The sequence below is a fragment of the Hirundo rustica genome, chromosome 3 (genome assembly GCF_015227805.2).
Source record: "Hirundo rustica isolate bHirRus1 chromosome 3, bHirRus1.pri.v3, whole genome shotgun sequence".
In the NCBI taxonomy this organism is placed as follows: domain Eukaryota; kingdom Metazoa; phylum Chordata; class Aves; order Passeriformes; family Hirundinidae; genus Hirundo; species Hirundo rustica.
Window position 1 is genome coordinate 54,675,549 of NC_053452.1, and position 27,991 is coordinate 54,703,539.

Sequence of the window (27,991 nt, forward strand, 5' to 3'; positions counted from 1 at the left end):
CTGCTACTGATCAAAGATGTGGGAAGAGGAGGCTGTTTTCTTTTGGTCTTGCTAAACCTGAGTTGCCAGATACTTGCAGTAAGATGCCACTGAAAGAGGCTGAGAGATCAAGACTTGCACAGTCAGATGTATCCAAGTTGCCAACACAAAGATGGCAATTGGCTTTATGCTATTCTGTGTCTTCCATGATTGTATTTGTATCTAGTCACCTCCAACTCATCAAGGCACATTGGTAGTTCTGCTGAGGTTTAGAAATGAACTGTCCTTGTAGTCCTGTGTCTCCCTGCCCTTATCTTGGGGTAATCTCATTCATAAATAAAACCAGAAAACAACCTGGCCTCTTTCCAGAAACTTTAAGAGAGGCATGGCAGAAATGAAACAATATTTCTATGTATACTGTTTATATTGTAAATAGTCTGCATCAAAAAATAAATCATTGTGAGAAGTCAACCTATTTTTCCACTGAGAAGGAAGTCAGACTGGCTCATTTGCAAAGGAGATTTTTCAGCTGATTTAATACAACCTTCGTTATCTGCTAGAAATGAAGACCCAGATCTATTTACACAAAATCCATACAACAAACTTGGCTCAGCTAGCCAAAGTACAGGATCTGTTCAAATCCCAACCACAGCACATACAAGACACAATAACAATCCATATTCCAAGAGATACTGAAAGCACACTTTGATTTAGATTTCCAGAACACCCTGCAGATACCCATTCTGATCAATTTCCAAGTCCTTCAGACCACTCTTAAGTGTATAAAGGAAAAGAGAGCCATACAAAAGAAATTAACTGAACTCTCTAGCATCTCGCTGCATTAAATCAGCAACAAATTAGCAAACAAACTCCAAAGAAAAACTTGGAAGAAAGCTTTACTTCGCATTTGCATTCCTTAACTTAGGAAAATCAGAAAGAAAATTCATGGACTATGCAGCAGCATTTTATTAAGTAAGTAAAACTACCAGAAGGTAATTTCAATTTGCACTTTTCAGATATTGAGAGAGGAGTGTACTACAGACAAAAAAAAATAATAATAATAAAAACTGCATTAAAAAAATCTTTTATAACATACAAAAGCGTAGAATAAAGCAAAATATTTAAAGTTAGAAAATATCCATGTAGGATTTCAAAAAAAGGCAAGAACAGGCAGCATGGGATGAATAATGCACTTGCTCATCAAAAAGTTTGTTTCTGCCTTGACTATGCCAGCAATTACTCAGTGTAAACCTCATGGAAACCTTAAAAGTTGCAATGGTAAATCAAAGAAAAACAACTCCCACATATAATTGATTTTGTGACTTTTTGTCTCATATCAAAGGAGTTTGCCATTGCCTCTTTGCAAAACTCTGCAATTGATAGTACTGACAGAAATATTAGTATCTTTCAATGGTAATGAAACTGGCTATTATTCAAGTGATGCCCTATTTTCTCTTTCCCAAGAATTATAAGAGTTCTTTTTAAATCAACACTTTTGGAAACATAAAACAATCTAGTGTACTCACTTTCCAGAATCAAACTTTGTGATGGTGGTAAATCTCACATACAGAATATCCAAGTACGCTAAGGGCTGCCAGGAAGATAAATACTCTAGTGACTACATTTTTGATTTAAAATGATGAAGACATAATTCTATCATTATGAAATGACACTTAAGAAGCAGACTTCCCAAGTAATTTTGCCAATTACACTGTAAGCGCCTCAAAATGAGGCCTAAATCTAACAAAGTTAGTGTCAGAAAAAAACCCCAACAAAGTAGAGTAGACAAAGCAGACTTGAAGTGTACCCTAAAGAAAGTGCTCTAGGTTACATGCCAGTCTGAGCTAAGGTGACTATTTACAGAGTGTATTACAAAAAAAAAAAAAAAAAAAAAAAAAAAAAAAAAAAAAAAGTAGAATATATGAAGAAACTGCCTACTGGTTTAAAGGCACTGAGATACCTAGGTATCTTTAACACTGGAAGTTTTCATCTAATCTGAAGTCATACACCTGTGAAGAAAGACTACAACGTGATTTTGGGTCAATCACAATGAAGCATCATAGAGGGGGTTCAATCTACTTAATGGGTAATTTTTTTCAAGTATTCCTAATAGCTACAAGTAGATTAATTTTTTCAATCTATGACCAAATATTCCTATATTCACAGAAAACTGAAGAGCTTTCTGTCAAAAATTTACCATGATAAAATAGATTCAAGTAGTTAATAGAAAAAATAGAACATAATGTTCTTGATAAGCACACACAAACTTTATGCAAGCATAACTATGAATTTAGAACCGAACCACTGCAAGTATTGTATCTTTATTCTGCATTTTACATTATTTTCTAATCTTTGAGATACAAATAATTCTTTGTCAGTTAATATTAAATGTTTAAAAATGTATATTTATCAGTCAATGGAAGCAGAAGAAAGACGGCAGGAGAATTATGGCCCTATCCCTTCCATTGGCTAATTCTCAAACATATCCAAGTGGTAAGTGCTGTACTAATTTCAAATCCATTTCTCACAAAACATTATGAACTTCTTGGGAGGACCAACGGAAACAGGTCAGGGCAACACCAAGCCCTAACTGATTTGTCTAGCATCACCCACAGCAGGATCTTCCTACTTCTACACACTGCCTCGGTAAAGTCTATAATCAATTAAACTACCATATCTGAAAACAGAAAATAGGTAACACTATTTACCTTAAATTTGTCTTTGCTACAGTACATCAGACTTTTGAAAAAAAAAAAGGGAAGAAATCCCCCAAAAAACAGGACAAAGATTAGATTAGTTGCAAAGTTCCACTGTCAGGAAACAAGGCAGGCCTACAAAGAAACTCATTTACAGTTTTCATACAGTGAAGAGGATACCTCAAAAGCAGTATTTTTACCAGGCATGTGGTGGGGAGGGAGAGGAATATATTTGAACTTACAATCTACAGATAGCCTTTTTCCCAATATGATACCAGGCAGTTATGAACCATTCCTATCCCATGATTTTTTAACATTCAACTGTGAAAGCTTTACCTTTCCCATACAGATACTTTTAAGTATTTTTTTTTTTAATAACAAAAAACATCACAGCCACAAAATAACAGAAACACACGCAAAGTAAAATAGTTTGGCATCCACTCATAACAGAGACCTCTTCTCTGTCCTTTTTAATGCACCATCACAGCTGTGGTCACAGACAGAGAGTAGCAGGAGGACAGGATTCCAGTCGTTAGGAAACATGTTACAAGTTACCTCTAATGAACAGACCAGGTTAGCTGTTCGCTTACTGAGCGCTGTGGAGACTATCAGCAGCAGTGAGAGCACCTAGCTGCAGCACACAAAGCAGATGTCAAAGACCTGCAAAACAACTGGTTCAGAGGTGGTTGTTACCTATTCAAATTACTTATTTGAACATTCAAATTAAGCACAGTAATTACAGCCATGCTGCAAGATCCAGGTGTTTTCTCACTGTCAAACTGGTCTCACGCATATTTAAGAGATTATTTCCATAAACAGCCTGACTACTTGTCCCAGATGTATTTCAACAGTGCAAGAGAAACAAACTACCCTCCGCTTGCCATTGTGTGCCAGTCTGTTGTCCTACCAGTCAACTCAAGATCAGTCCTGCAATTTGTTTGCCTATGCTTTCATCATCTGTCTTTGTCTATCTCTAAGTTACCTGGTTAAATTGAGGTTTTCCCTATTCATTCTGATTCCAAAGCTAACATGAGACAGGTAAATCTGCTAAGATAATCCTAAGCACTAGCTCATTAAAATTTAAATGTTTAGTAATGCAAACAGTAAGAACAGATTCCATAAGCATTTCTTTAATGTAATCCAAACCAAATATATTTTCACACACTACTTTTTTTTTTTTTTTTTTTTTTTAATTATCTCTCATCCTATAATTTAGAAATTCCCATATTTAGAGCTCAATAAATCACATGGAAGCCCTTTGGAAGTTTTTCAAGTTTTATCCTACCTTTGATCTAAGTTCAATAAATTTAGGATACCGGACCACACAGTCTCTATTAAGGTAACTGTAGAAGCTTCCCCAGTGGCAGAATATGGCTGCAGGCACTTGCTCTTTCCATATTGCATGTCAAGACAGCTGACAGGCATACATATACAGCTCTAGGGCTTCCCAGAAACTATGTGCACACTATTCAAGAAATCAGGCAGCCAAGAGCTAAATACCACTTCTAATTACTTGGGTCCAGCCTACCTCTAGCCATCAAAGAAGCTGTGGGCATCACCAAGCTCTTCTCATCTGCCACTATTCTTCTAGGGTGAATAAAGGGGCCCAACTCTTCCCTATTACAAGAAAATAAATATCATAGGTGATATCTGAAAAAAAAAATATGCCCAAGACTACAGTATCATCTGTTTCAAAATCCCCATGGGATTTGCAAGAGATAGACTAATGAATCACCTTAGTGGGCAATAAGTAAATTGTATGTACACTAGGTGGGGTGTGATTTTTCCTACTAACAAGAAAATATATTTACAACTAGCTGATTAATATGAGCAGACAAAAAGATCATGCTTTACAATAAAATGATTTTTTTCTTAATGTAGTAAAACTGGAAAATACCATCTAATCAATTTGGTAACCTATGAAATTTTTAATGTCATACTTCATTAATTACATAAGACATCAGTGAGTATTTATATTGATTTCTTCAGACATAAGTAGTCTACTATAGTTACTCTAAACTCTAGATTGTAGGCTCCTTTTAAAACCCCTATGTGAGTCGCAATAGCATCCCTAGTTTTGAAAGTTCACTTTCTAGTATCACCTCTATGTAGTATTAGTTGCAATGCATTAAGTAGCTGACATAACTATATTCTACTCTATATACAGCACACTCCTCCCAACCCCCAGCCATGCTGCATTATTAATAAAGACATGAAAAACAAGTTTTAGGTAAAATCCTTCTAGTATTTCATAGATATATCCATGAATTATGGCAGTGGAACCATCTTCGGAAGTTACTCTTCTTCAAGAAAAGATCACAAATCACTTCAGATTTACCACACCTTGCAAACAACTTCTAGTGATGACAATTCCACAATCTTCCTAAGAAATTTATTTCAGTTCTCATCCATACATATTCTTGGAAAAGGTTCTTTTCTCCTAATATCTGCTGAGCTCTAACCTGAATTCCTCCTCCTGCAACTTAAAAGTCATAATGTCCCATCACATCCTAAACAATGTGGAGAACCATTTTTTATCATACTTCTATATAACCAAAGGAGTACATGTAAATCTCTCAGCATCATCCACTCTGACTAAAATAAACCCCAATCTTTTTTAAGGTATCTGGGGTCATGAGCGGGAAGGGAAAGAGAAGGAAGAAATTCTTGTGATTAGGAAAACTGCCAGTTTCAGGAAATTGAAACAAAAATATTCAAAACATTTCTCAATTTAACAGCCTAATCTATCCATTGTTAGGAAAGCAATGCCCAAGGGAATACAGTATCATTTATTATACTGCCTGTATCACTCCATGCACCATCAGGACTATCAGGAAGGAGAGTGAGTTCACCAGAAAAAGCAGCATGCTCAAGTAATTAAATACATGCCACTTCTGATCTACAGTAACAGTTTATACTGACACTAACAGGGTTTAACAATTTTTGTAGACATCATAAGTACTGCCTCTGATGTCTTCCAAATATGTAAAGGTTTCACTTCACAGAATTGACCATTCAAATCTGAGAAGAATAATCTGATCTAATCTGGTTTCTGAATGGATTCTTAAAGCCCTATTTGTCATAGTTCAGGGCCGCTCATTAACAACAGGTTTCCTTTTACAAATTTTTGCATTGTTGTTTTGCACAACACAAAGCACACAATTTGTTGAATTGCTATCCTGCATCTAACCAAGTAATGCTGCAAGGAGAAATATACTATTCTAAAGGGTTTGCTTTGACAATGTTAGTCCTACTGACAAAAAGGTATTTCTGGTTGTAATAAACAAGATTTTAGAGCTGGCCTTCAATTTGTAGCATGGTTTGTGCTAAACACCACATTTCTAGAACACAACTACATGTCAGATACCTCTTAATAAAGGACATAGTTTGTCCCCACTGCCCCCCCCCCCAAAAAAAAAAAAAAAAAAAAAAAGGGGAGAGAGAAAAAGGTCTACCAGCAGACAGCTTCATATATCACAGTCACAAACACTAGTAAAATTAAGTTGATGTCTTACTGGAAGAAAAAGACACCCTCTTTAAAACTCTGCTGTCATCAAATAAAGAAAAAGGCTTGTTTATGGATTAACTTTGTTTAAAGAAAATTCCAGAATTCCAGTGGAACCTGCCAATCTGCCAATACAAGAATCCATGCATTCAGGTACCTTAACAGGATGTGCTCCTCATTAATTTCCACTGCTGAAATACCTTCAGTGTCCTGTGGGCCCTTGCCTAAAATGACGGCAGTCAGTGGCATGATATTATATATGAAGGGTCAGTAGGTCTGAAATGCATTCACTCCCATTGCTCAGAAAGACAGCTGGACATAGTGACCTTCAGAACAAGGTTCATCTTTTTTCCCAGGCTTTGTGCAAGAAAAATAAACTCAAAATGGCAGGGAGCCTTGACAACTAGCTGAGGAAGCAGCCAGTGCCAATCTTACTGCAAAAAACCCTACCCCAAGTCATAGTGAAATAATAAATAACAACAAACAACAAAGCAAAAGTAGTTTTGCTTCTCCATTCTGACAGCTGTTTAGTATTAACTAAGTTTTGTGCCTGCTGATCAACAGCTGAGAAAAATCTCTACTAGTGCAAAAATTTTCATCTAGCATGTCTGTCACACACATGCACACACCTCTGAGCTGCCTGTAGTCTAATCAACACCTGACCCTCTTACAACTCCTGCTTATAGTTAAACACTACTTTGATCTATTTATTCTTTTTCATCCATACTAGACCAACGCTGTCACTGGAGAACCAAGCTGATCTCTTCAGTTTTCCCCACTGACTTTAGTCCACTTCAGTCAACAGACTAAATGAACTTTAGTCCACTTCAGTCAACAGAAGCTATCAAAAGGGAGAGTCATCTTACAAACTGAAAATAAATTTAGAACCATATGACCAAAGCTGAAGCAGTAAGTTTTCTGCACCTTCAAAACAACAACAAAAGAAGATTAATACTTAATGCTGATATATAAAAAACACAAATGAAAGGTGATTGTCAGAATCAGAACACAAGAATTATGTTGGAAGTAATGACAAAAAATGATGGCAAACAAGAAGGCTCTGAAGCACCTGAAGATGAAAATCAAAACCGGTCAATATAGGTCTAGTGTGACTAATTATCAAACTATCTGTATTACATTACCTTGTGAAGAATATTGTCTTAAGCACATAAAAAGGTCATGAAATGGAAAGCGTATACACTAAAAACCATTATGTCATGGACTTTGCTAACCTACATTTGCTACGAATTCCATGTCATCAAGACCTAGGCAGTTTCACTAGTCACTTTGGTACACCACATGCTTCACTACTGATATGTACTTTGAAATCAACAGCTGCACTTATGCAACTTGCTTAGAACTTTGACTGAAAAGCGGTATCAATATTAAGGGTTACAAAGTGGGGTTTATACTCTTATTCCTATACAAGTAGCACTGAGCCACACTTGATCAAGTATTTTGTACAATGCATTAGGCAGCATGTTAGAAACAGGTGATGCATCAAGCCACCATGTTTCATACAGCAGAGCAGTAGCCTCCTGTGCAGAACACCCAATTCTATTAATTCACAAATGTACTCAGTTGCCTGCAAAGAGCATCTCTGAACCTCTTCCAGTTTCTTCCAATAACTACACTGAGAGAACAACGAAAGATAACAGTGGCAAATAAGTGCCATCTGAACAGCCAAATGCCTGCAAAACTACAAAGCACAGCAACTCTTCTCTTATAGTACTTTCATTATCTATAGTGTTTCCCTCCTCACTTAGAGGAGTACTGAAAAACAAAAGGAACTTTGACTTATTTGGAGGACTTGCAAAAATGAGGTAAAAATAAGCAAGACTACAATATCACTACAAAATTAATGAAGCTCCTGTCCTTAGCCTTCCCATCAGTGAAATGGGTTCAAAAGCTTTCTTGAGCAGAAAAGACAGTGCTGCCCCTTTTATGGCTCTCTGAAAAGACCCAGAGGAAGAAGCATTGAGGAAGAGGAGGAGGAGGACAAAACAGTGCCTGTTTGGGAACGGACTGGTCTGAAAATTACACACAGAAAAGCTATTCTTAAACAAACTGCAAGATTGCTACATTCAAGACTGCCAAAATGAAATAAAATGCCAGCATATCTGTGGAAGTTAAATTTGATACTCTTCTCCCCTTCCTCTGTCATAGTTTAGTTTTTAGTTATAAGACCTCCACTGCAAATGCCCCCAGAGAATCCTGCTTCCCTTATAGCTTTAGGTGGGACAGTTCTGGAGATAAACTGGAGTTTATGCAAAATTGACTTCTGCATAACAACACTACACAGAACTCAAGATTGCAGAAACTGGAAGACAGGTCGTAAATGAAGCAGTTTAAAGAGTTTCTTCATTTATGCTGCCTACAGCCACAGGTGAAAGCAGCCTCACAGAGCAGAGCTTAATTCCCAAAACCAGCTCTGCTACCAAACTCGTGGTTAGGCTGGCATTGCTCAAAACCGTAATTTCAGTGAAGGAGTTCTGCCTTGCCCGCAGAGAGGCATGTCCAGCACAGGCACAGGTACCAGATTTTACTAGTTAAAAATCAAGTTCTTGGCAAGTGTCAGTACTTTTATGAAGACAACACAACACACATCTTTGAGAAACTGCCACACAGGCAGACTCCTGCCTATGTACAACCAAGAATCAGAATAACCCACTATCTCTTCTATATGTAACCTGCAAGCCAGTATCCCAGGTCTTTCTCCCACCATTATTGTACTGGAAGTCAAAAAAAGAACAATGTTGGTCAAAGCTACAGAGCTTCTCTCATGAAAGATTAGCACAAGGAAAATCAAGAGCAGTAAGAAAAGGGAGGAGTATTTCCGGACTGAAAAAAAAACCCTACAAAAAGAATTTGAAACCTTAAAGAGCTACCGGTATAACTGTCCATTACAGCTCTCTTTCCTGACCTCCTCTTAAAACAAATATATAAAGAACCAAACTCCAAAGGAGTCAAATAACAATGTTCTATACCCCATGCTGTCATTCCCAGCATTCTTAACTCTGCATTGATGAAGCAGGACTGTCAGTTTCATCACAAGCCTTGTCAACATTTTGTATCTATTCACACCTATTTTTCATATCCTTATTTCTTACTTTCAGGCTCTGAAGTGAGAGGGATGTTGATAGGACACAACATGCATAAGCAACTCTGTCCAGTACTGGATGTAGTAATAACTGAAAAATCCAGCATGCGTATCCAAAATTATTACTGCCTTGCCTAAAGGTACTAACTAAATATGGAAACAAAACAACTTTCCCTTGAGTAAATGAAATTTATTTCCAGAAGCAAATACTACAGCAGTTCAGTTCTTCTCCATTCCTTGTTCCCCCTCAACCCCCAACTCTTCTGCATGTATTGAACAACCTTCAAAAACTGTCCATCTTTTCATCAGACTACAAGGGCAAATATAGCTAGCCTAGGGTTGCACTCATTCTGAATGAATAACAGACCTATCCAACTCTTATCTGCAGGGATCAACTTCAGTAACAAATTATATACTCCCTAACTCTTTGACCTTTACTGTGCAGTCAGAAATAATACTTGCAATAAAGCTGAAATTAAAATATTATTATATGTGACAGTTATTATTTCAATAAAATGTCACTTTTGTATTGAACTAAGAAGAAACAAACTTTTGATCTCCTTTTTCAAATGGCATTTCTTTGTTGCAACAGCAAGAACTAGTGCCAACAACTGTTTATAAAAGTTTCAGAACAGAAAATAAACTTAGTTTCACCAAGAACAGTCAACCGCTGGGTAATTGCACCTTCAGAGTATCATTAAGCAACTTGAACTGTTGGTTAAAGTTTTCTAGGATGCAATAATAGAAAGGTATGTGCATTGGGAAGGGCATGTTTACTTTTCAATTGAGCTGGGTATCAGCCTGTAACAGTTTCATTTACCAAGACTCAAGCATGTCAGTTGTTTTTCACATATCACACTTTCACATATTCATAGTCAATTGCCTGTTTCCGAAACTATTCTTGAGTATGCGCTGAGTAAAAAAGCAAAATTATTTTACTCCACCCAGTCCTTATAGGCTTTCCTCTGCAATGTCTCTCAGCCCTCCAGAACACCACTTTTGATATACTCAAGCACTGGAAATGAGATTCCAGCTTTGAGAGGCTAGTATTAAAAAACAATGCAGAGTGTAGCTTCATCCTAAAAGAGTCTGTGGAGGAAAAAACCCATATTCCACTCTGAAGATGAACACTGATGTCATCAGTAATGAGAAGTCTCAAAGCCTCCACACCTCAAGATGAAGAGAGCTTTCTGAGCACTGTGTCTTGTAAAAGAATGATTACCCTTTCAAGGTCTTATATTGAAGGAGATTAATCTCTGTCAGATTTCAGCCCACAACTTCTTCCCCATCTTCAGGTCTATAGACAATTCCTTCTGCTCTAATTAGCTTTAGGTGTCTTATTTAACAAAATCATTTTAAAGGCCATGTTTTAATCACACTGTGAATAGAGACACACACTCCAACAGTCTCTTGCATGCAAGCTGTTCAGATTTCCATTAACTGCTTTATCATGCTTACTTCAACCTCCTTAGCTGAAAGTTTGAACATTTACAATAGTAAACAAATCAACAAAACAAAAAAAAATCCACCCAAGCAGGCAACTAAATGGGACTGTGAAGAAACACACTATTTCCCTATGTTGTTTGCTAGCTCAGCTGAAGCTGGGAGAAATGACAAGGATTGACAAAACTCCCTTCCTGGTTCTGTTCAGCACATTTTGAACTAACTCAGCTCTTCTTATAAAGACTAAAGTCAAGAAGCATTCACAGAGCTTTCCATAGACTCTGGTATCAAATGCAATACAATACATTGGCTCTGCAGCCTGGAAATGGGAAACACAGACTACCCAAGAAATCATGCAGGAAGAAACACTGCTTCAGTTACTGCCCCTGTGTTGTGTTACAAATGGTATGGCTTTAAAAAAAAAAATCAGAAAATCCCTAAGACATGAACAACTAAGGGGTGCTATTTGAAAGATGCTGCAGTTCAGGTTCTAGAAACTACAACCCAGTTACTTTAGAAATAAAGTATGGTTAAAAAGACAGAACTCCGTAGATTTTCATTAAGCAACTAAGATGCTCAGTTTGCACCCTCACAGATGCCAAAGAGCCAAGACTTCTTAACAAGTTTCCAAAAGTTAGGATACAGTTCCAAATCACAGCAAAGATCTGACAACCTCCTGCCTCCCACTAGTAATAACAATTTTTCTCATATTTTTTAGGGATTCAGCTTAGTGATCTAAAGCAGCAGAAAGTTTTTCTTTGTGTGGGCAGAAGGGAAGGATAGGCTTTGTGCAGGAAGGGAACTCCCTGAAGTGGCTCACCACTGGGTGGGGAAAACAGCAGAGCAAGACAAAAGAAGTGACATCTGACGCCTGGAGAAGGGAAGAGGTGGGTCCGTCCTTTTCAGCACTCTACAACCATCAGATTCATCTTCCTGCAATGGAGACTTGTAAACAGAAAGGAAACTGGAATGCTCCTATAAAATACTCTCAAGTTTTGTTTGAATTCTTGAGCAGAATGCCAACTTCTGGCTTCTCAAACAAAGCAGGCAGGTCTACAGACATGAAGTTCACTCTAAAACGACAGTGCCCTGGATATGTGGTATGGGAAGATCCCCCCCTCAGCATTCATCAGCCTTGGAGAAACTTAACTCTAATAGCTGCTATGAGACATAGATTTTTTTTTTTTCTTCAATAAAATACACTCTGTATCATTTAAGCTTTCTTCTCTTATTATTTTATTTCCAGTTTTTTATCCAGAACTGGACTAAAAATGCTGGAATTACTTACACATTTAATTTTTTCAAGCAAATCACCTTTTAATGAGAGCTTGGACTAATCTGACATATCTAGGGTGTTTACCATTCCCCAAAGATAATTAATCCAGCTTTAGCAGCTTTTCAGACAAGCCATTTCATTCAGATCTAGGAGTTCAGAAGCTGGAACACACCATCATTTAAGGTAAAGAAGCTGATCTGAAGCTGGTTTTGTCAAGTAGCAGGCTCAAGGAGGAAGCTGAACCTGCAAGATCCAAAGCACTTTTTGACCTGGCTCAAGTGCTAAGACACAGACCCCAGGATTCCACAGATCTGCATAATGATACAGGCAAATAATGCAAAGTACAGGGAAAAAATGATACACTCACTTTTTATGCTTATGGAAGGGGAAAAATTAAGTCTTTCGATTTCACTTTACTGCCTTTGCATCCCTACAACAGCAACAGTGATCTTAGCCTATTAAAAGTGAACAAGTATCTAGGAATATTGATGGAAGGAGAAAAAAAATTACAAAAGCAAGACAAAGACAACCTGATGAACATATAGCACTTCTGGAACAACTCTATACAGAGACATTCCTCTGTATGAAATTTATTAAAACTTAATGCTGTTATTTATAAGAAAATAAAATATTAACTATCATTCAGCAAAAGCCAGATGAATAGTAGAGGGCAAAGCTTGGTGATGAACAGCAAAAAAACCCAAACAAACAAACAAAAAAACCCAACCAAACAAAAAAACACCAAAAAAAACCCAGGAAAAGAACCTCTAAAAACTGTTGGAAAATGCACTTTGAACTGAGAAAGCCACATTCAAATGTGGGAAAAGAGAAGGGTCAGAAAGACCAGTTATGACTTTCACTTGGAAATCTTAAATTTTGTAGACTGAAACTTTGGCTTCATGTTTTACAACCAGATAAAACTGAAGTTCTCATAAAGCACGCAGGTGATAAAGGAGTCATCAACACAAGATTAAAATTATCTTGCTAGATTAAAAACATCTTGCTTTGTTGTATTATGGTAAACCCTCTGATTCTGACAGATAACACAGCAGCTGTGGGAGGATAGGACCTCCGAAAATTCAGTCTAACGACTCCAGATCAAAGCAGGGTCAGCTAGAGGACACTGCTCACGTCTGTATCTGGTTGGTTTTCAGTATGTCCATAGTCTCACTGGGAAACCTATGCCCCTGTCAAATCAGTCTCACAGCAAAAAAACCCCATGAATCAAAACAAACATGTAAGCAGACACACACATACACACACAAACCCCCAAAACAAACAACCCCCAAACCCCCCAATTAAAACACCACAATCCCCAACCCTTCTTTCTTTTAATTTAATGGTAATTTATTTTGTATCTTGTCATTGAACACAACTGAGAAGGGTACAAGGCTCTTTTTTCTCGTTTCCCCCCCCAAGTCAGGTACTCATTAAACAGGATTCCCCCATGAGCTTTCTCTTTTCCAAGCTAATGCACTGAAGCAAATCAGAAGTGAATATGCTCTTTTAACAGTACACTCCAATCTTTGGTATCACACCATGCAGCACACTTCATGAACCCATCTACCCTGACTAATGACAGAGCTTACTTGCTGTTCCCATACCCAGTGCCTCTCAGCCCTGAAAGAGTTCAAGTTATGTTAAATAATAAAAGTAACTTAAAATTTGGTTTTTTCTCATATATTATGAGAAAAAATTATGAGTTTCAGCTCTAAGGAAACTACACTCACAAGAAGCAAATTCATCAATGAGTTGCAATGCTGACAAAAGACAAGTCACAGTTATTCTAGCTTTTACTTTTCTTTGTAGTACTTTTAACTGCTCTACACAGTTCCAAAAAAGGAACAATTATAACTCTTCCATATACCAACTGAACACTAGAAAACCCTTTTTGCTAATAAAAATGTTTACTAAGGAACATGCATAGATATGCCATGAAAATCCACACCATTGCGCACAAACAAACATGCCAGCAAAATTTAAATACAGGCTTGTCTGACACTTGCAACTCTGGCCAGAATCATGGTTTTCATAACCAGTGGAGTAATTCAGAAGTGTAATGCACATTCAAGACCAGGACTGCAAGTTCTTGATATACAGACAGTGATATAAAGTTCAAAAAAGAGGAGATACAAAATTTATCAAAATCACAGAAATTTTGTATTGGTACTCCTTTTGCAAGGTGGGCGGCCGAGGAAGCTTCCAACTCCTGACCATGTTTTTAATCTATATTCATAATATGTAGTATTATGCCAAGTATTTATGTTAAAATACTAACCAATTCTAATATATCTGTTCCTTGCTCTTAGGAGCTGATATATATTGATCATATGTTCAAGAAACGAATACTAAAGCCTTCAAACTAATTTCATAGGTTCATTCAATGCAGACAATGTAAAATGTTATCTTGCACATAAACTATAACATGAAATTTACAAACTTCAGATTTTATGTACATCAGCCTCTGAGTTCTGTTTTCAATTTGATTTTCAATATTCTATTTGTTTTGATTTTTTTTTTTTGTTTTCTTTTTAAATAAGAGCAAAATTTATAGAAGCAGATGAACTGACTGTATATCTACCACAACAAATGCACATTGCCAGTATTTATTGCAGTAAGCAACTTCAGAGGACAGCAGGGGCGGAAAAACATAAAACAAAACCAGCTGTGATCTCATTAGCCAAGCTCATTATGTAAGACCTCATTAGGCACCATCCCACAATAATGTGAATAAACCCTATGGACACTGATGAAATGGAAGTGATCACATTCAGAACTGTATAATCATATAGCACTACAGCAGACTGTCAACTTAGCAGTTGAAGTTCTAGGATCCATTTGGGTAAGAGCTGATACACACTGCAGAAAGCACCCTTTGCTTATTCACTGCAGTATGAGCAGGAGCTCAAATACAAACAGAAATAGAGTAAGGGACAGAGTGTGCGCTGCCCAGAAATGAAACTTCAAAACAACTTCCATAAGTTTGTTTTAAGTTAGTATCATTTTGTACTTCTGCAACATGAGAAATATAAACAGAATTTTATTTGGGGCTATTACGTATTCGCCTCATCTTGATTTGTCAATTTGTCTGTATTCTTGATTCGTAAAAAATTTATCCACTTTACAGTTTTGTTTTAAGTTCTGAAAACCAAATGGGCTGTAATTATATGAAGTTTAATAAACTTTTGGTAGTTCCAGCTGACTTCAGGGGATTTTTCCCCTTTCTCCATCACCTTTGTCACATGAAAGATGAACTGCCCTGCTATGTGCAACATTTACTGGCAGCCTGGACCTGGAGTGACCATCAGCCACTACAACCTCACTTGCAAGAATCACCTATCAGGATAAGAAAAATTTCCTAGATAAAACTGTTCTACTTTTTAAGCCATTTTTCAAAATGCTAAAGTATTTTAAGCTAGTGTGGTAGGGTTTTTTGACTGGGCAATTTTGAAACACACATGCAGTTTAGAAAGTCAAAAATATTCCCAGTTTTTTTCCTCTTCTGCAGCAATTTTCACTTTCTCATTAATTAGTGTTTGAGTGCTACAGTCAACAGTGCAATGCTGCACTCGACCAGAGAGACCTCTTCCATTTGAAACTTTATTTTGCTGGAGTTTTTAACTACTTAAAAAGTAAACTTAGATGTTAAAATCTATAAAAACCCACATATTTTTTAATACAGTATTTTGCCAGCCCTTCTCCCACCCACACTCAGAAGATAATTTCTTGGTCATCCAGATCCACTGAGATACTTTGTTCTGCATGAAATGCCATTTACAAAATAATAATGCAACATGACAGCTATGACAGAAATTAAATAATGTAGCAAGAAAGGTATTTTTTGCATAATTAGCCCAATTTTCAACATGAATGAAAAGAATACTTTACATTAACCTAAACATATAGAATGATTCCAGAGAAACTAACTTGAAAAAACAGCTGAAAAAGACCATCTTTCCTTTAAAACACATATGAAAAATTCTGCAGAGTTGATATGAGAAGGCTTCCAGATAGCCACATGACAGTGCAAGTCTTCCAAGAAGAACAGATAGAGATTTCAATAGTGTAAAGTTACAGAACATGACTACACCAGTCTCCAAAAGATACATTTTATACCTTTACCACGCATTCATTCGACAAAAGGGACACCTTTCAGCACCTACTCAGGGAAGGACAAAATCAAACAAAATCTGCATAACATGCAGATATCAACAATAGAAACCTCAGACTTTTGAGTGATAAATTAAGATAGATTTTATCAAACAACCGTCACAAGAATACCAATCAAGACTCATATTCTGGAGATTCAAGATGTAGAGAAGTATTAGCCATTTGTAAACATTTGAAGATATACACATACATACATATAAATATAAGAATAACTAAACTATTAAAATTACCTTTCCCCCCCCACACCTCTGGAATGAATATAAAATATTCCAGGTAAGGATTTACAGCTATCTACAGCACTTATGGTAAGCCTAGAAATCACCCACCAGCCAGCAGTGATGGAATTTCCCAAGGATTTGGGTGGCATCAGGCAAAGTTGACTGCTAATGCTCACATTTCACTCTGAAGATTCATATGTATTGACAAACCAAAGCTATACAATGATTTCCTCAAGGTCCCCAAATGATATACTGAGAAGCCAACATCCCAGAAGCTGACATTCCATTATACCACTATAGTCCCTATTTTCATTCCCCTGCACCTCCACAGAGAAAAGATGGAAATATAAGTAGAAAAAAAGAAAAAAAAAAGTGTTCAAAACTTCTCCATGAAACAGCAGATAAAGGCCATCAACTAAGCAGAATATATATATATATATATATATATATATTTAAAAAAAAAAAAAATCCCCAGCCGAAACAAAACTACCAAAAACCCACAAACCAAACACCCTCATAAAGGAAGAAAAAAGTTGTTTAACAGCTGCTTTGGAAAGTGGGTTAGTACTACAAAGCCATTAAAAGTTTCTGCAATTGCAGGGGAAGTAAAGAAGATGTAACTTCTAAAAACACGAGAGGTTATCCTTCCTTCTGTTATCCTCACAGAATTTTACTCTGAAAAATGAAGCATTTAATCATTGTCCATTTCCATGACCTAGCCTTGATAAACAGACATGCATGACCTAATATCAAATGGCATTAATTAATTTCTGGGCAGAAGAATTTCAATTTATATCATATAATTCATTCAAAGCAGGTTGACAAGTTTATACTGACATGCTCACTGACGTGCTGCTTTTGAGATACGGTAGTACAAAACTACTCTCCTTTGGCCATGGGGAAACTTCAGCAGACAAACTTTCTCAGATCACTGAGACACTTAGGAGATTAAGCAAACTCCCTTGTAATGAAGAAAAGTACCTTGTCAATAAAAAATTATTAGATATATTTGCATGAGATGTATTTGATTCTGACAGTTAACATTTTCAGGGCAATTAAGTGCAAAGAATAAACATTCTGCTTGGAATGCATATGGTCCCTTAGAAATTGACGGCATCATTTGCTCAATACAAAGTATAAACTCTAAAGATTAGACTAACTGTATTCCATGTCTTTTTCACTAAGTTATCAGAGATGCATAATCTGACAAAATAAGGAACAGAAATACTCCTCTGGTTTGATTTTAATGACTGTTTAAAAAAAAAAAAACAATTGAGAAAGGACACCTACTCAACACTGCACTCACCTATGTCACCATGCACAATTAGGCAGTGACTGCCTCCCATGTAGAAAAGGATGCAGTTCTCCCATTGAATAATAATTTTAGTTTCTATATGATTTTTGCTTTAAAATCCATTTTGACATTTTCAAATGGAAATGCCCTCTAAGTTTAGAGCAGTCTTTAACAGTCGGATGGGCAACACTTTCTCCTAAGGAACTCATAGTTTAAGGACATGGTCATCAAGAGATACAAGTAACTTGTCTTAAGAGCAGAGGAACAAATATAAAGGAGGTTGTTAGATGAACATTCCACCTCTTGCAAGAGCAGAAAACACTTGCCATAAGATGAGAAGGGTTGTTGATAGCACAGTGAAAATGCTCAGCTTACTGACATCAGTGTTTACACACGGAGGTTTGTCGCAGCGAGCAGCAAGTTACACCACTTCGCCATAGAGGCTCAATATTGAACGATCCACACACAGCATCAGAAAGTGTGACTCATGAATGTCCTCCAGTCACACTGGTTTTCAGAGTGGCAGGCACGGAGGTTGCCAGCAACTGCGAGAGCACAGAAATCAGTGGTTTGTACACACGTATGCACACAAACGGCCTCAGTTTAAATAGTTTCCTGGTGCACATCTTTTGCAATTACACAAATGCTCAGCAAAAAATAATTAAAAAAAAAAAAAAGTAAAAAATCAAGTGTTAGCTCAAAACAAACTAAAAAAACCTCCAGCTTGCTGAATCAGTGCAAGCGTCAAATGATATCAGAAGTGATAGGGCTCTGATTCACATTTACAGAGAAAAAAGCTGCACTGCTTCAGCCCTTCCAGCATCCTACCATCTGCTTCAACCTTCTTCCAGAGCCACTCACCCTGCAAATAAGTTGACAGAAGAGAACATGACTGCGCCTGAGTCAATTCAGTTCAGTTGGCATCTTTACTTAAAACCCCACATTTTATGGGAAGTTTAATTTGCCTGCCTGAGCTGAAGCAGCTCAGGTGCAGACATGTTCCTTCCTGCTACCTGCCCAGTGAGGCCCCAGAGCAGAGGGAGCACTCAGAGGCAACTCATAGTAGCAACATGGCCGAGGTTGTCAGCCACCGCTCTGGAACTCGTGACCTTGTGCATCCACACGAGATTTGCCATTTAACAACAATACATTTGTTTCACAAATCTTACTGTATTAAATATGTCATTCAGCCTCCATTTTGCTTTCCTGTAACCTATAGAAACAGAACCCCAAACGACCGTGAGCATAAAGAGCTCTTATTTCTTTTGAATATGTATGCATAGCTAAGTGCAGTAAGAATGAAGTACATTAGTTCTGCCTCTCTTGCACAAACTAAGGACTTTACATACATGTAAATATAATGGTTGAACTGGCTACACACAGCAACAGATCTGCCCTTCAGTTACAGACGCTATCTTTGCTCTGTGGAGAGGAATCTGTTTTCTGAGCTTTAAATGCAGCTGCCTTGATAAATGAGTGCTTCATAGTTTGGATAAATACACTTGTCTGTGTACCGGTGCAAGGCAAAGGAAAAAACCAAAATGCAACACAAGGCCAAATTTACAAGAAGAAAGAAAAAACAGCTAAATAAATCAGTGTTAGGGTTAGAAAAAAGTTTCAAGGTAAAGCAACATACCCAAATTTCAATGACAAATTCAGTAATTTGTGTTGTCTCACCTTGAGCAATTTAAAATACGTATAGTTTTTAAGAACAACACAGCACAGCATCCCTCTTAGGACCCAAAAGTGCTCGCAATCGTTCATGTCACAGATATAAACCTGCTTGTTATTTGCATTCTCTTCCCTTCGAAAGGGAGGGAAGTAGGACTTATAAATATTTTACCTTCTTGAAAACTCATGGTTTGTTGTTTTTTCTTTTAAGCAAATTCTGGCTTATCTCTTTGAAAATGAAAAAGAACAGTGAAATGATAAAAGGAAGAAGTGGTGATCCACTTCGAGTACATGAGAGATAAAAGTCAACACAGAGAAAGGAACAAAACCAACTGAAAGCAGGAGCTGGAGAAAGTAGGCAGGAAAAAAGCACGAAAGCATAAATATAAAGAAACTAAGATTACAAAGGCATGACTCAATGTCAAAAGCTATACAGGTCAAGATGCGTGACATATGTTTGCTTTTGCAGACATAGGATTTGTTGACTCCGAGAAATGTATTTCTTCCCTGGAGAGTATTCCAAAGCACATGAGATACAGCTCTGGATGTATGGATGTCCAGAGTAAAATGGAAGGGAGGGAAATCACACTGAAGGAACAAACAAAGCCAAAGTATAAAAGACCACTGTACATATTAACATGATGCTTTCCAAGGAATTAGCTGTTAAATAATCTTTCCTACTTCCCCCCTTCCCAGTCTGCAACCAGGGAATGACTTGAACCATGAGAACCCATTTTCAAGTTTCCAAAACCAAAGGGAACAAAATAATTTATTTCCACTGCAGCAAAAAAGAACAAATATTTTCAAGAATATACAGGGTACCTTCCTCTCCAATGGCAGTTTGACCTTATGTTTCAGACACACAAGGCACATGTTCATTTAAAACCCACTCTGCTCCACAGCTACACAAACAATTGAAAGACATTTCTGTCATACTCAATAAACAGCTGGTTAATGAGGAACACCATAATCAAACCAGCCAATAATGGCAGTGACACTTAACACTCAGGATGTTATCACTGATCAATAAATAGTAACTTCCCACTACTAGGAACAGACACAAGTAGAAACTGCTTGAAAGTAGGACCCTTCAGTAAGAGACTTCCCTCTTTTTCTAACATTAACAATCCTCTACAGTTTAACCATCACAGATGCGTTGAACACCATTCTCATAGTCTTTAGATTTGGGTTTTAATTAGCCTTCAGAGGATGAGTAATAATTTTTCAATGCAAGTGCTTTCTAAAGACCAAAATCTACCTTATCATTATTAGGATGAAATACCATTGCCACCCTCTACTTTGATTTTCCTTCGGAGAGTGCAAGTGAAACAAGAATGACTCAAGACCAGTACACACAGAGAGAATTTATACAGTTCTATTACATAAAGCCCAAGATGCCTCCCTGCTTCAAGACTGCCAGTAAGAATAAGCACCAACTATATATGAAAATCCTTGACTAAAAACCTTGTCAATCACATATGGTTATACTGCAAATATTCTCAAAGATGTGATGGAAGTTGCAGAATTCAGCTCTAGTAGAGCATGTAGCTCACAGTAGTGATGAAATCAGAAGGTGATGAGCAATTAGCAGCTCATCCTGCTTTAGCAATTCTGAATCACGCAGCTGCAAAGAAAATTTGTCTCTGAAAGATCAAACATATAAATAAGTTAAAACATAAAAAGTTAAAACATATAAATAAATTGCAAATAATGGCTTAATAAATAAGTTTTGCAATCCTGATTATAAAACATTATACTTTCAACCCTACATTTACATTCTGGTATCTGCAGGAAGTCCAGCAGGCTTCAGAGGCTGTGCTGTAGGTAATAAGACTGCACACAGACAGAAGTGTCAGCCCACATAGAAAAGCTTTCCAAAAGCTTAATCATGGCAAACAGAATAGAGTAGCACCCAGTCCTAATGCAATACTATCAGGTTACACCTTTAACACCAGTTTAAAACCAAGAAAGTAAACACACTTACAGTGTGGATACCATCGTCTGCATTATTTCAACTACTCAAATGATACTCAAGCAGCTTCATCATGCCTGCAGAAGATTTACATTTAATAAACCCCTCTAAAGTAACCCGGAGCCCACTAATGACATGTCATCTACCGAGCTCACATTTATCCACTGGTTACCTACTAAGCATTTTTACTTTCTGTACTACTACCACTATTGTTAACATGATCTGCATTTAATGGGTCCAATCTAGGGTTTGTTAATGTCCCCACCTTTTTGATTGAGGACACCAAGTAATGAATGACCTTTGGTTTTCAACTGTACTGCTTAGCAAAACAATTTCTGGAGGCAACACTGAAGCTTAGTTATAAATGATAGTTCTTATTGCAGAAAAAAAGTAATTTGAAGATATTTTCCTGCCACAAGTCAAACTACAATAATTTAAAGCAGGTAAAGGAGCGCTAACCCATTAAGATAACTCAATTATTCTTATAGGAAGTGTTTTAGCAGTGTGAACTTCTTTGTACTTGATTCCTAAATAAAAGTAAGTAAATAAAAGTTACACTGTATTGCTCACATCAAGTGCCTAATTCTTTACTGCCATGTGTAGTTAATTTAACTACTACAACATAAGAGCAAAAATCAGTACATTTGATTTGCTGTCACTGTGTGTTCACTTTATACAGATGAAAAGGACTCCAGAGCTACAGAGAAAAAGGCCCTAGAAGGATGCCAGAAGCTTATTTAAAAAAAATACAGTCCAAACCTCCAAAGCAAATGTAGCTTAAACTAAGACTAAACTCACATACAAGTTATCAAAAAGAGAAAGTAATGCTGTTACCTAGTGGTGGAAAGCTAGGTACATGCAAAATTGTATAGCTCTTTTTTTTTCTCCTCACTTTGAACTCTCATCTATAAGTTATTAAAACAATGTCAAGAGAAAAAAAACCCCAAACATTGCTTTTCTTGCATTCAGTTCTGTGACAAAGGGTCAGTATTTTTGCATGGGCCAGTTTTGATTCTCAGAATAACTGACAGATGAGGAGCTTCATCATTTCCTGGTCATTCCAAACCTGCTGTTATACCCTCCTGTTTCAACACCAGCAAGAGCTGGAAACTTGTGGTATAAAAGCAACTTCAACCTTAATTCTCATTAGTTTTCCACAGACTATGATAACCGAAACTGTATTGTGAACACTCTCGGATCACATTTTCAATTATATAAATCAACATTAGTGGAATTCAGTCAGCATCCTCTCCTAAATAAAAAAGGTAATTTTGCTTTCAGCCAGTAAATAAATAACTATAGGAGGAGAAGGAATATATGAAGACTTCAAAGTCACTTACTCAAATGCAAAGAAGAGTCCACTGGTGACCAAGATGAGAACAAGAGTCAGGTAGAAGACTCCAGTCTGTCGTGCCATCATGATCCTCCCATTGCAGAAGAATTTGTTTCTTCCAGGAAAAACCTCCCATTTTCTCTTAGGAACTGATTTCTTTTTCTTATGGGGAGACTCCATGGGAGACGAAGAGCTGTGTGTGCTGATCTGACTGTATTCACAGTCTTTCATGGGCCCACTACCACCTCCAGGAGTCATCAAGAAAGAGTAAAATGTGGGGAGAACCCCACCAAAAATATATACAAATATATATGTGCAAATATTCTTCTGGCCAAGAGAGCCCTCTCCACCAGCCCCAGTTAATAAAAAAAGCAAATAAAACGACGAAAACTCTGCTACCAGACTAGGAATAGGTGTATCATGCAAACAGCACTTAACTCTTCAGAAACCAAAGCTGTCACATCAGAAATGCTTGAGATTGTTCCTTCCTCCACCAGTTACAAAACAACCACGTAGGACAATCCTTTTAAAAACAACTTATCATAAAACAGAACAAAAAGAAAATAAAAAAAAAAAAGAAAAAGAAAAAAAGAAAAAAAAAAGTCACTACAAATCAGCTAGGCTCTCAAAAAAGAAAAAAAAAAAAAAAGTCTTTTTTAATCAAGTTTATTTTCAAATGGGAAGGTTTTTTCCTTCCCACGCACACCCTGAGAGTTTTCTCCGAGGGTCAGAAGGTTGGCCAAGGCAAGGTTTAGCAATCGAGTCTATCATTCATAGAGATTTGTTATAATCCTCCTTTGCGCAGCAGATTCCACTGCTAAAAATGACCATTCCTAAGACGTTCCCTCGAGAGAGACACGCGAAACGAATCATTAAGGGGGTGGGGAGGAAAAAAAAAAAAAAGAAAAAGAAAAGAAAAGAAAAAAAAAAAGGCAAGTAAGGAACCAGGCTGCAACTCCAGCTTCCGAAGAACACTTGAAGCTCTCCTCTTCCTGAAGCCGCAGTCCAGCGGGAAGCGGCCGCCGCTCCGCGCAGACCCAGGGGCGCGGGGCTCCCCGTCACCGCTCCACAGGACGGGATTCTCCCGAGCCCGTGGCAGCCCGGGGCACGGCCGGTCGCCGACAGACACCAGGGCCTCGGGAGCAGGTCCTCCTCATCCTCCCCGCCCGCGCTTCCCCCTACACAACAGGTCCCCGCCGCCGCCTCATGCTCCCCAGCGCCTCGGCCCCGCGGGAGGGAGGTTGGGAGGCAGGGGACAGGGAGGCTCCGCCGCCGCTAGATCTCTGCCAGGACCTCTCCCTCCCCGCACCATCCTCGCCGCCCGGCTCAGCGCCGCCGCGGCCGCTCGCACCCCGCCCCGCCGCAGGCTCTCGCCCACGGCCCGCGGCGGTGCCGGGCCCCCCCCCGCATCCCGCCCCCTCCCCCGGCGCACGGGAGCGGCTCCCCGCCGGCGCCCCTGGCTTCGCTGCGCTCTGGCCCCGCAGCAAGGTGAGAAAAACGCCCGGCTTCCCCCTTCGCCAACCAGAGAGCGGCGACTTTCTCTTCACCCTTCTTTACGAGCCTCTATCCGGCTTTCCCCCCGGCAGCCAGACCCCGAAGCAGCAGCTGCCACCACCTCTTCATTTTCAGGGGGAGGCGGTAACCACCGCAGCGCCGGCCGCCCGCCCGCGGGAGGAGCCGGCGGGGGACGGGACCACACAGGCGCGCACCCTCCGCCCCCCTCGGCCGGTCGGTCACTCAGCCGCTTCTCGGCGATGGGGCAGCAGGTCCCACGCACCAGCCAGCCCGGCCCGGCCCTCTCCCCGGCCACTGGAGAGCGGTGACTGCACTAACTCTTCTCCATCGCCACCTCCCCGCAGGCAGCCGCCCGCCGGCCGGGCTGGAAGCGCAGGGCAGCGAGGCGAGCAGCGGCTGTCCGCACTGGAGTCCCGCTCCCGCTGCCGCCGCCTCCCGCTCGGCCGAGCCGCCTCCGCCCCACGCTCCGCTGAACCGCGAGCGGTGTGTGCCGCCAGCCCCGGGCGGCAACCGCGTCCGGCTCCGCTGCCGCTGCCGGGCCGAGGGCGGGCGAGTCCCGCCAGCGAACGATGGGCACGGAGAAGCCCCACCCGCGCGGCCCGACCGAGCAGGACTCGTGCCCACCCCGTGCGGTCTACGGCGATCGGGACACGCCCCTCCGCCCGCCGGGAGTTGTAGTTTCGCTCGGTTGTAGTTCTGCAGCCGGAGGCGGAACGGCGTCGCGCGGGACTACAAGCCCCAGCATGCCTTCCGAGCCGTCCTGGCGGGGCGGGGCCGGGCCGGGCCGGGCTGGGCTGGGCTGCCCCCGCGGCTCTCCGGGGGCGGAGACTCTGTCCGGCCCAGCCCGGCCATGCCCCGCGTCTGTCGCCGTATGCACGGCCCCGCTTTCCCCCGGGCAGCCCTACGTGCCCTCCTCCGCGGCGGAGGACCGCGTCTGGGTTTGTCTTTCAGTCAGGCCGGAAGGACGGTGCTGGAATCCCTGATCCGTTCCGTCGGGAGCCACGCGGCCCCCCGCGTTCCGGTCACCCGGTATAACTTAGGGTGGTTCCTGCCCCACCTGCCCAGAGTGCTCGACTGCGGCGGTGCTGGGCCAGCCCGCGGCTGTCCCTGCTTCTCGTGCATGCCAGCGCTTCACTGCTCCACCAACTTCATCCACATGCTCCATTATGCTGCTGGAATCAGAGTCAGCTATGTCGGAAAAGGCCTTTGATATCATCACGTCCAACCTATGAAGTAACACCATCTTGTCAACTAGACCATGGCACTAAATGCCACATACAGTCTTACCTTAAAAACCTTTCTAGGGATGGTGACTCCACCACCTCCACGGGCAGTCCATTCCAATGTTCAATCACCCCTTCTGTGAAGAACTTCTGAATGTCCAACCTAAACTTCCCTCGGGGCAGCTTATGACTGTGTCCTCGTGCCTATTGCTGATCGCCTGAGAGGAGAGACCAACCCCCATCTGGCTTGAACCTCCTTTCAGTTGTAGAGAGTGATAAGGTCTCCCCCAAGCCTCCTGTTTTCCAGGCTAAACAACTCTATATCCCTCAGCCACTACTTCTAGGACTTGTGTTCCAGACCCTTCACCAGCCTTGTTGCCCTTCTCCAGACACGCTCCTGAATCTCGGCATCCTTCCTAAACTCAGGGGCCCAGAACTGGGCACAGCACTCAAGGTGCAGCCTCACCAGTGCCAAGTCTGGGGGAAGAATGACCTCCCTGCTCCTGCTGGCCACGCTATTCCTGATATAGGATGGCCGTTGGCCTTCTTTTCCATGTGGGCACATTGCTGGAAGTACAAGGTTTGTCCACCAGTGTCGACATGTTTGTACAGACCTTCACTGTGTCCTGACTTCACATACCAGAAAGTACTGCACATCACAAAGGTATGAGCCATGAAGGGAAAGTTTTCCTATAAATGCCATCCTGCACCAAACTCATCTCACGTGGGCACTGGTGGCAGGGGTGCTTGCAGAAAGCCCAGGGAGGCTTCCCACAGTTAAGGCAGAACCACTCTCAAGGCTGCTTGCTGTTGTTTCTGCCTCGTACATTCTCCATATGCGTCCAAAGAAGAGCTATGAAGCTGGTGACGGGCCTGGAGCACATAATGACGAGCAGTTGAAGGAGCAGGAGTTGTTTAGCCTGGAGAAAAGGAGGCCTGGGGAGAGTTCACTGCTCTTTCTACCTGAAAGGAGGTTGTAGCCAGGTGGGGTCAGTCTCTTCTCCTGAATAACAAGAAACAGGACAAAAGGAAATGGCCTCAAGTTGTGCCAAGGAAGGTTTAGGTTGGATATTAGGAAAAATTTCTACACTAGTAGTCAAGCATTGGAAAAGGCTGCCCAGGGAAGTGATGGAATCACCACCCCTGGAGGTATTTAAAAGATTGTAGATGTGGTGCTCTGGGACATGGTGGATTTGGCAGTGTCAGGTTTACAGTTAAACTAAATGATCTTAAAGGTCTTTTCCGAACAAAATGATTCTATAATTTTATGATCTGCAGTGGTTAAGCGGGCATAAACCAGTGCTAACAAAGATTTATTTTGATTCATCGTTTATATTTTTGCAATTTACTAGCACGGCTATGTAAGCTATAGAGAATGAACAAGTCTGGGACATGTGGTAGGAATGAATATAGTTCAGAAAAGCCAAAAACAAACTGAGCAAACTTTTGTAAAAAGTTGAGAAAAAATCGCCTGCATCTCTCATAGCTGAATCTTGTCCTAGGAGAGACAGCAAAAACATGTAAGGACGCAGTTGAGTTCTCAAGCAATGTGTTTTCTGTTTTCATAATTTCATTTTGAATTTTCAAATGGAATATTTATCCCTTTAATACAATAAGCTAATTCTTTATCCATAAACAGTGCCTGATAACAAAGGGACGGTGGTACAGTCTGACCAGCACTGGATAACTTCCCCTTCCTTGGAGGAAACTAATTACTTTGGTAACCAAATTACACAGAGTAGCCTGGTAGACACTCTCCTGGTGATTCTACAATCCATTTTATTGATACACAGAAATAATTTTGGCATGACACATGGGAAAAATATGGGGCGGTGTCTCCCTCTGCAAGGCGTAAAGAAGTAGTCCTTTTGCAGCAGGATGTAAAAATAATTTCTGATATCATCTCTCATGAAAATGCATCGGCATCCTTTTTCCACACATGTAATAGATGCTGCCACATTATTCCTTCCCCACTCCTCCTCCTCTTGTAGTGCCTGTTGTCAACAGTTTGCCTGCAATCTCATAACTTAGATATCACAGCATTTTTTATTCTTTGAAATGGTCTTTATAAACAGCTAATAACTTTTCTTTCTTAATGAATACAGTGCCTATGTATTCAGAAGGCTGCTGACAGATTTTTTTGGTTCACTGACAAGCATTTTTAGTCTTCATCAGGTTTCTATTAGCATATTGCTGGAGCTCTGTCTTCAGTGCTTTGACAATATTAATGACTGTATCATGTCAAATGGCACTGTTCTCTCCTGAGATTATGGAATATTTTAGACATTCACAAACAGAGCAAATGGTTTCTGCAAAATAGTCATTGTTGGCTTATCTTCACAGGTAGCACTCAGGCTAATTTCAGAAACACTCTTTAAAAGCGAAACAGTTGTAAACAATACCAGCGCCTCATTCAAGCTGCTGTCTCATGCCACCATCTTTCCTTGGGTTGTAGGATGCTGTAGTTGAGAAGTGAACCTCAGGCATATGAACTGAGAGAAATACATGAAGGAATTTGAGGAGTGCTGGGAAAAATAATTCTAAAACTCTAACTCGGAGAACAAACACTCTTTTATTTTCAGTAGTGAATCTATTT

At 39.9% G+C, this 27,991-nt stretch overlaps 3 protein-coding genes across 10 annotated transcripts in view; 2 read left to right on the forward strand and 1 right to left on the reverse strand.

Annotated features, from left to right (window-relative positions):
• Positions 1-24,598, reverse strand: part of ZDHHC14 (zinc finger DHHC-type palmitoyltransferase 14) — a 95,556-nt gene extending 70,958 nt beyond the window's left edge. For 4 of the 8 annotated variants that reach the window (XM_040059408.2, XM_040059410.2, XM_040059409.2 and 1 more), the window contains exon 1: positions 22,665-23,842. In XM_040059408.2, coding sequence (XP_039915342.1) covers positions 22,665-22,915 — 251 coding nt within the window. In that variant the 5' untranslated portion in view covers positions 22,916-23,842. Of the gene's footprint in view, positions 1-22,664; positions 23,844-24,179; positions 24,373-24,434 lie in introns of those variants that run through there. The other 4 variants (XM_040059403.2, XM_040059402.2, XM_040059407.2 and 1 more) reach the window with 4 other exon arrangements.
• On the forward strand, positions 23,864-24,850 carry LOC120750020 (skin secretory protein xP2-like). The gene has a single exon (XM_040058134.1). It carries the CDS (start codon positions 23,864-23,866, stop codon positions 24,848-24,850), a length of 987 nt encoding a protein of 328 aa, XP_039914068.1.
• Positions 24,851-25,022: 172 nt separating this feature from the next.
• Positions 25,023-27,991, forward strand: part of TMEM242 (transmembrane protein 242) — a 42,334-nt gene continuing 39,365 nt past the window's right edge. The window contains 1 exon segment of the mRNA XM_040059226.2: positions 25,023-25,201. Within this exon segment, the coding sequence (XP_039915160.2) occupies positions 25,023-25,201 (179 nt within the window).

Coding starts and splice junctions, on each gene's coding strand:
- LOC120750020 (XM_040058134.1), top strand. CDS start 23,864: ATGCTCCCCAGCGCCTCGGCCCCGCGGGAGGGAGGTTGGGAGGCAGGG.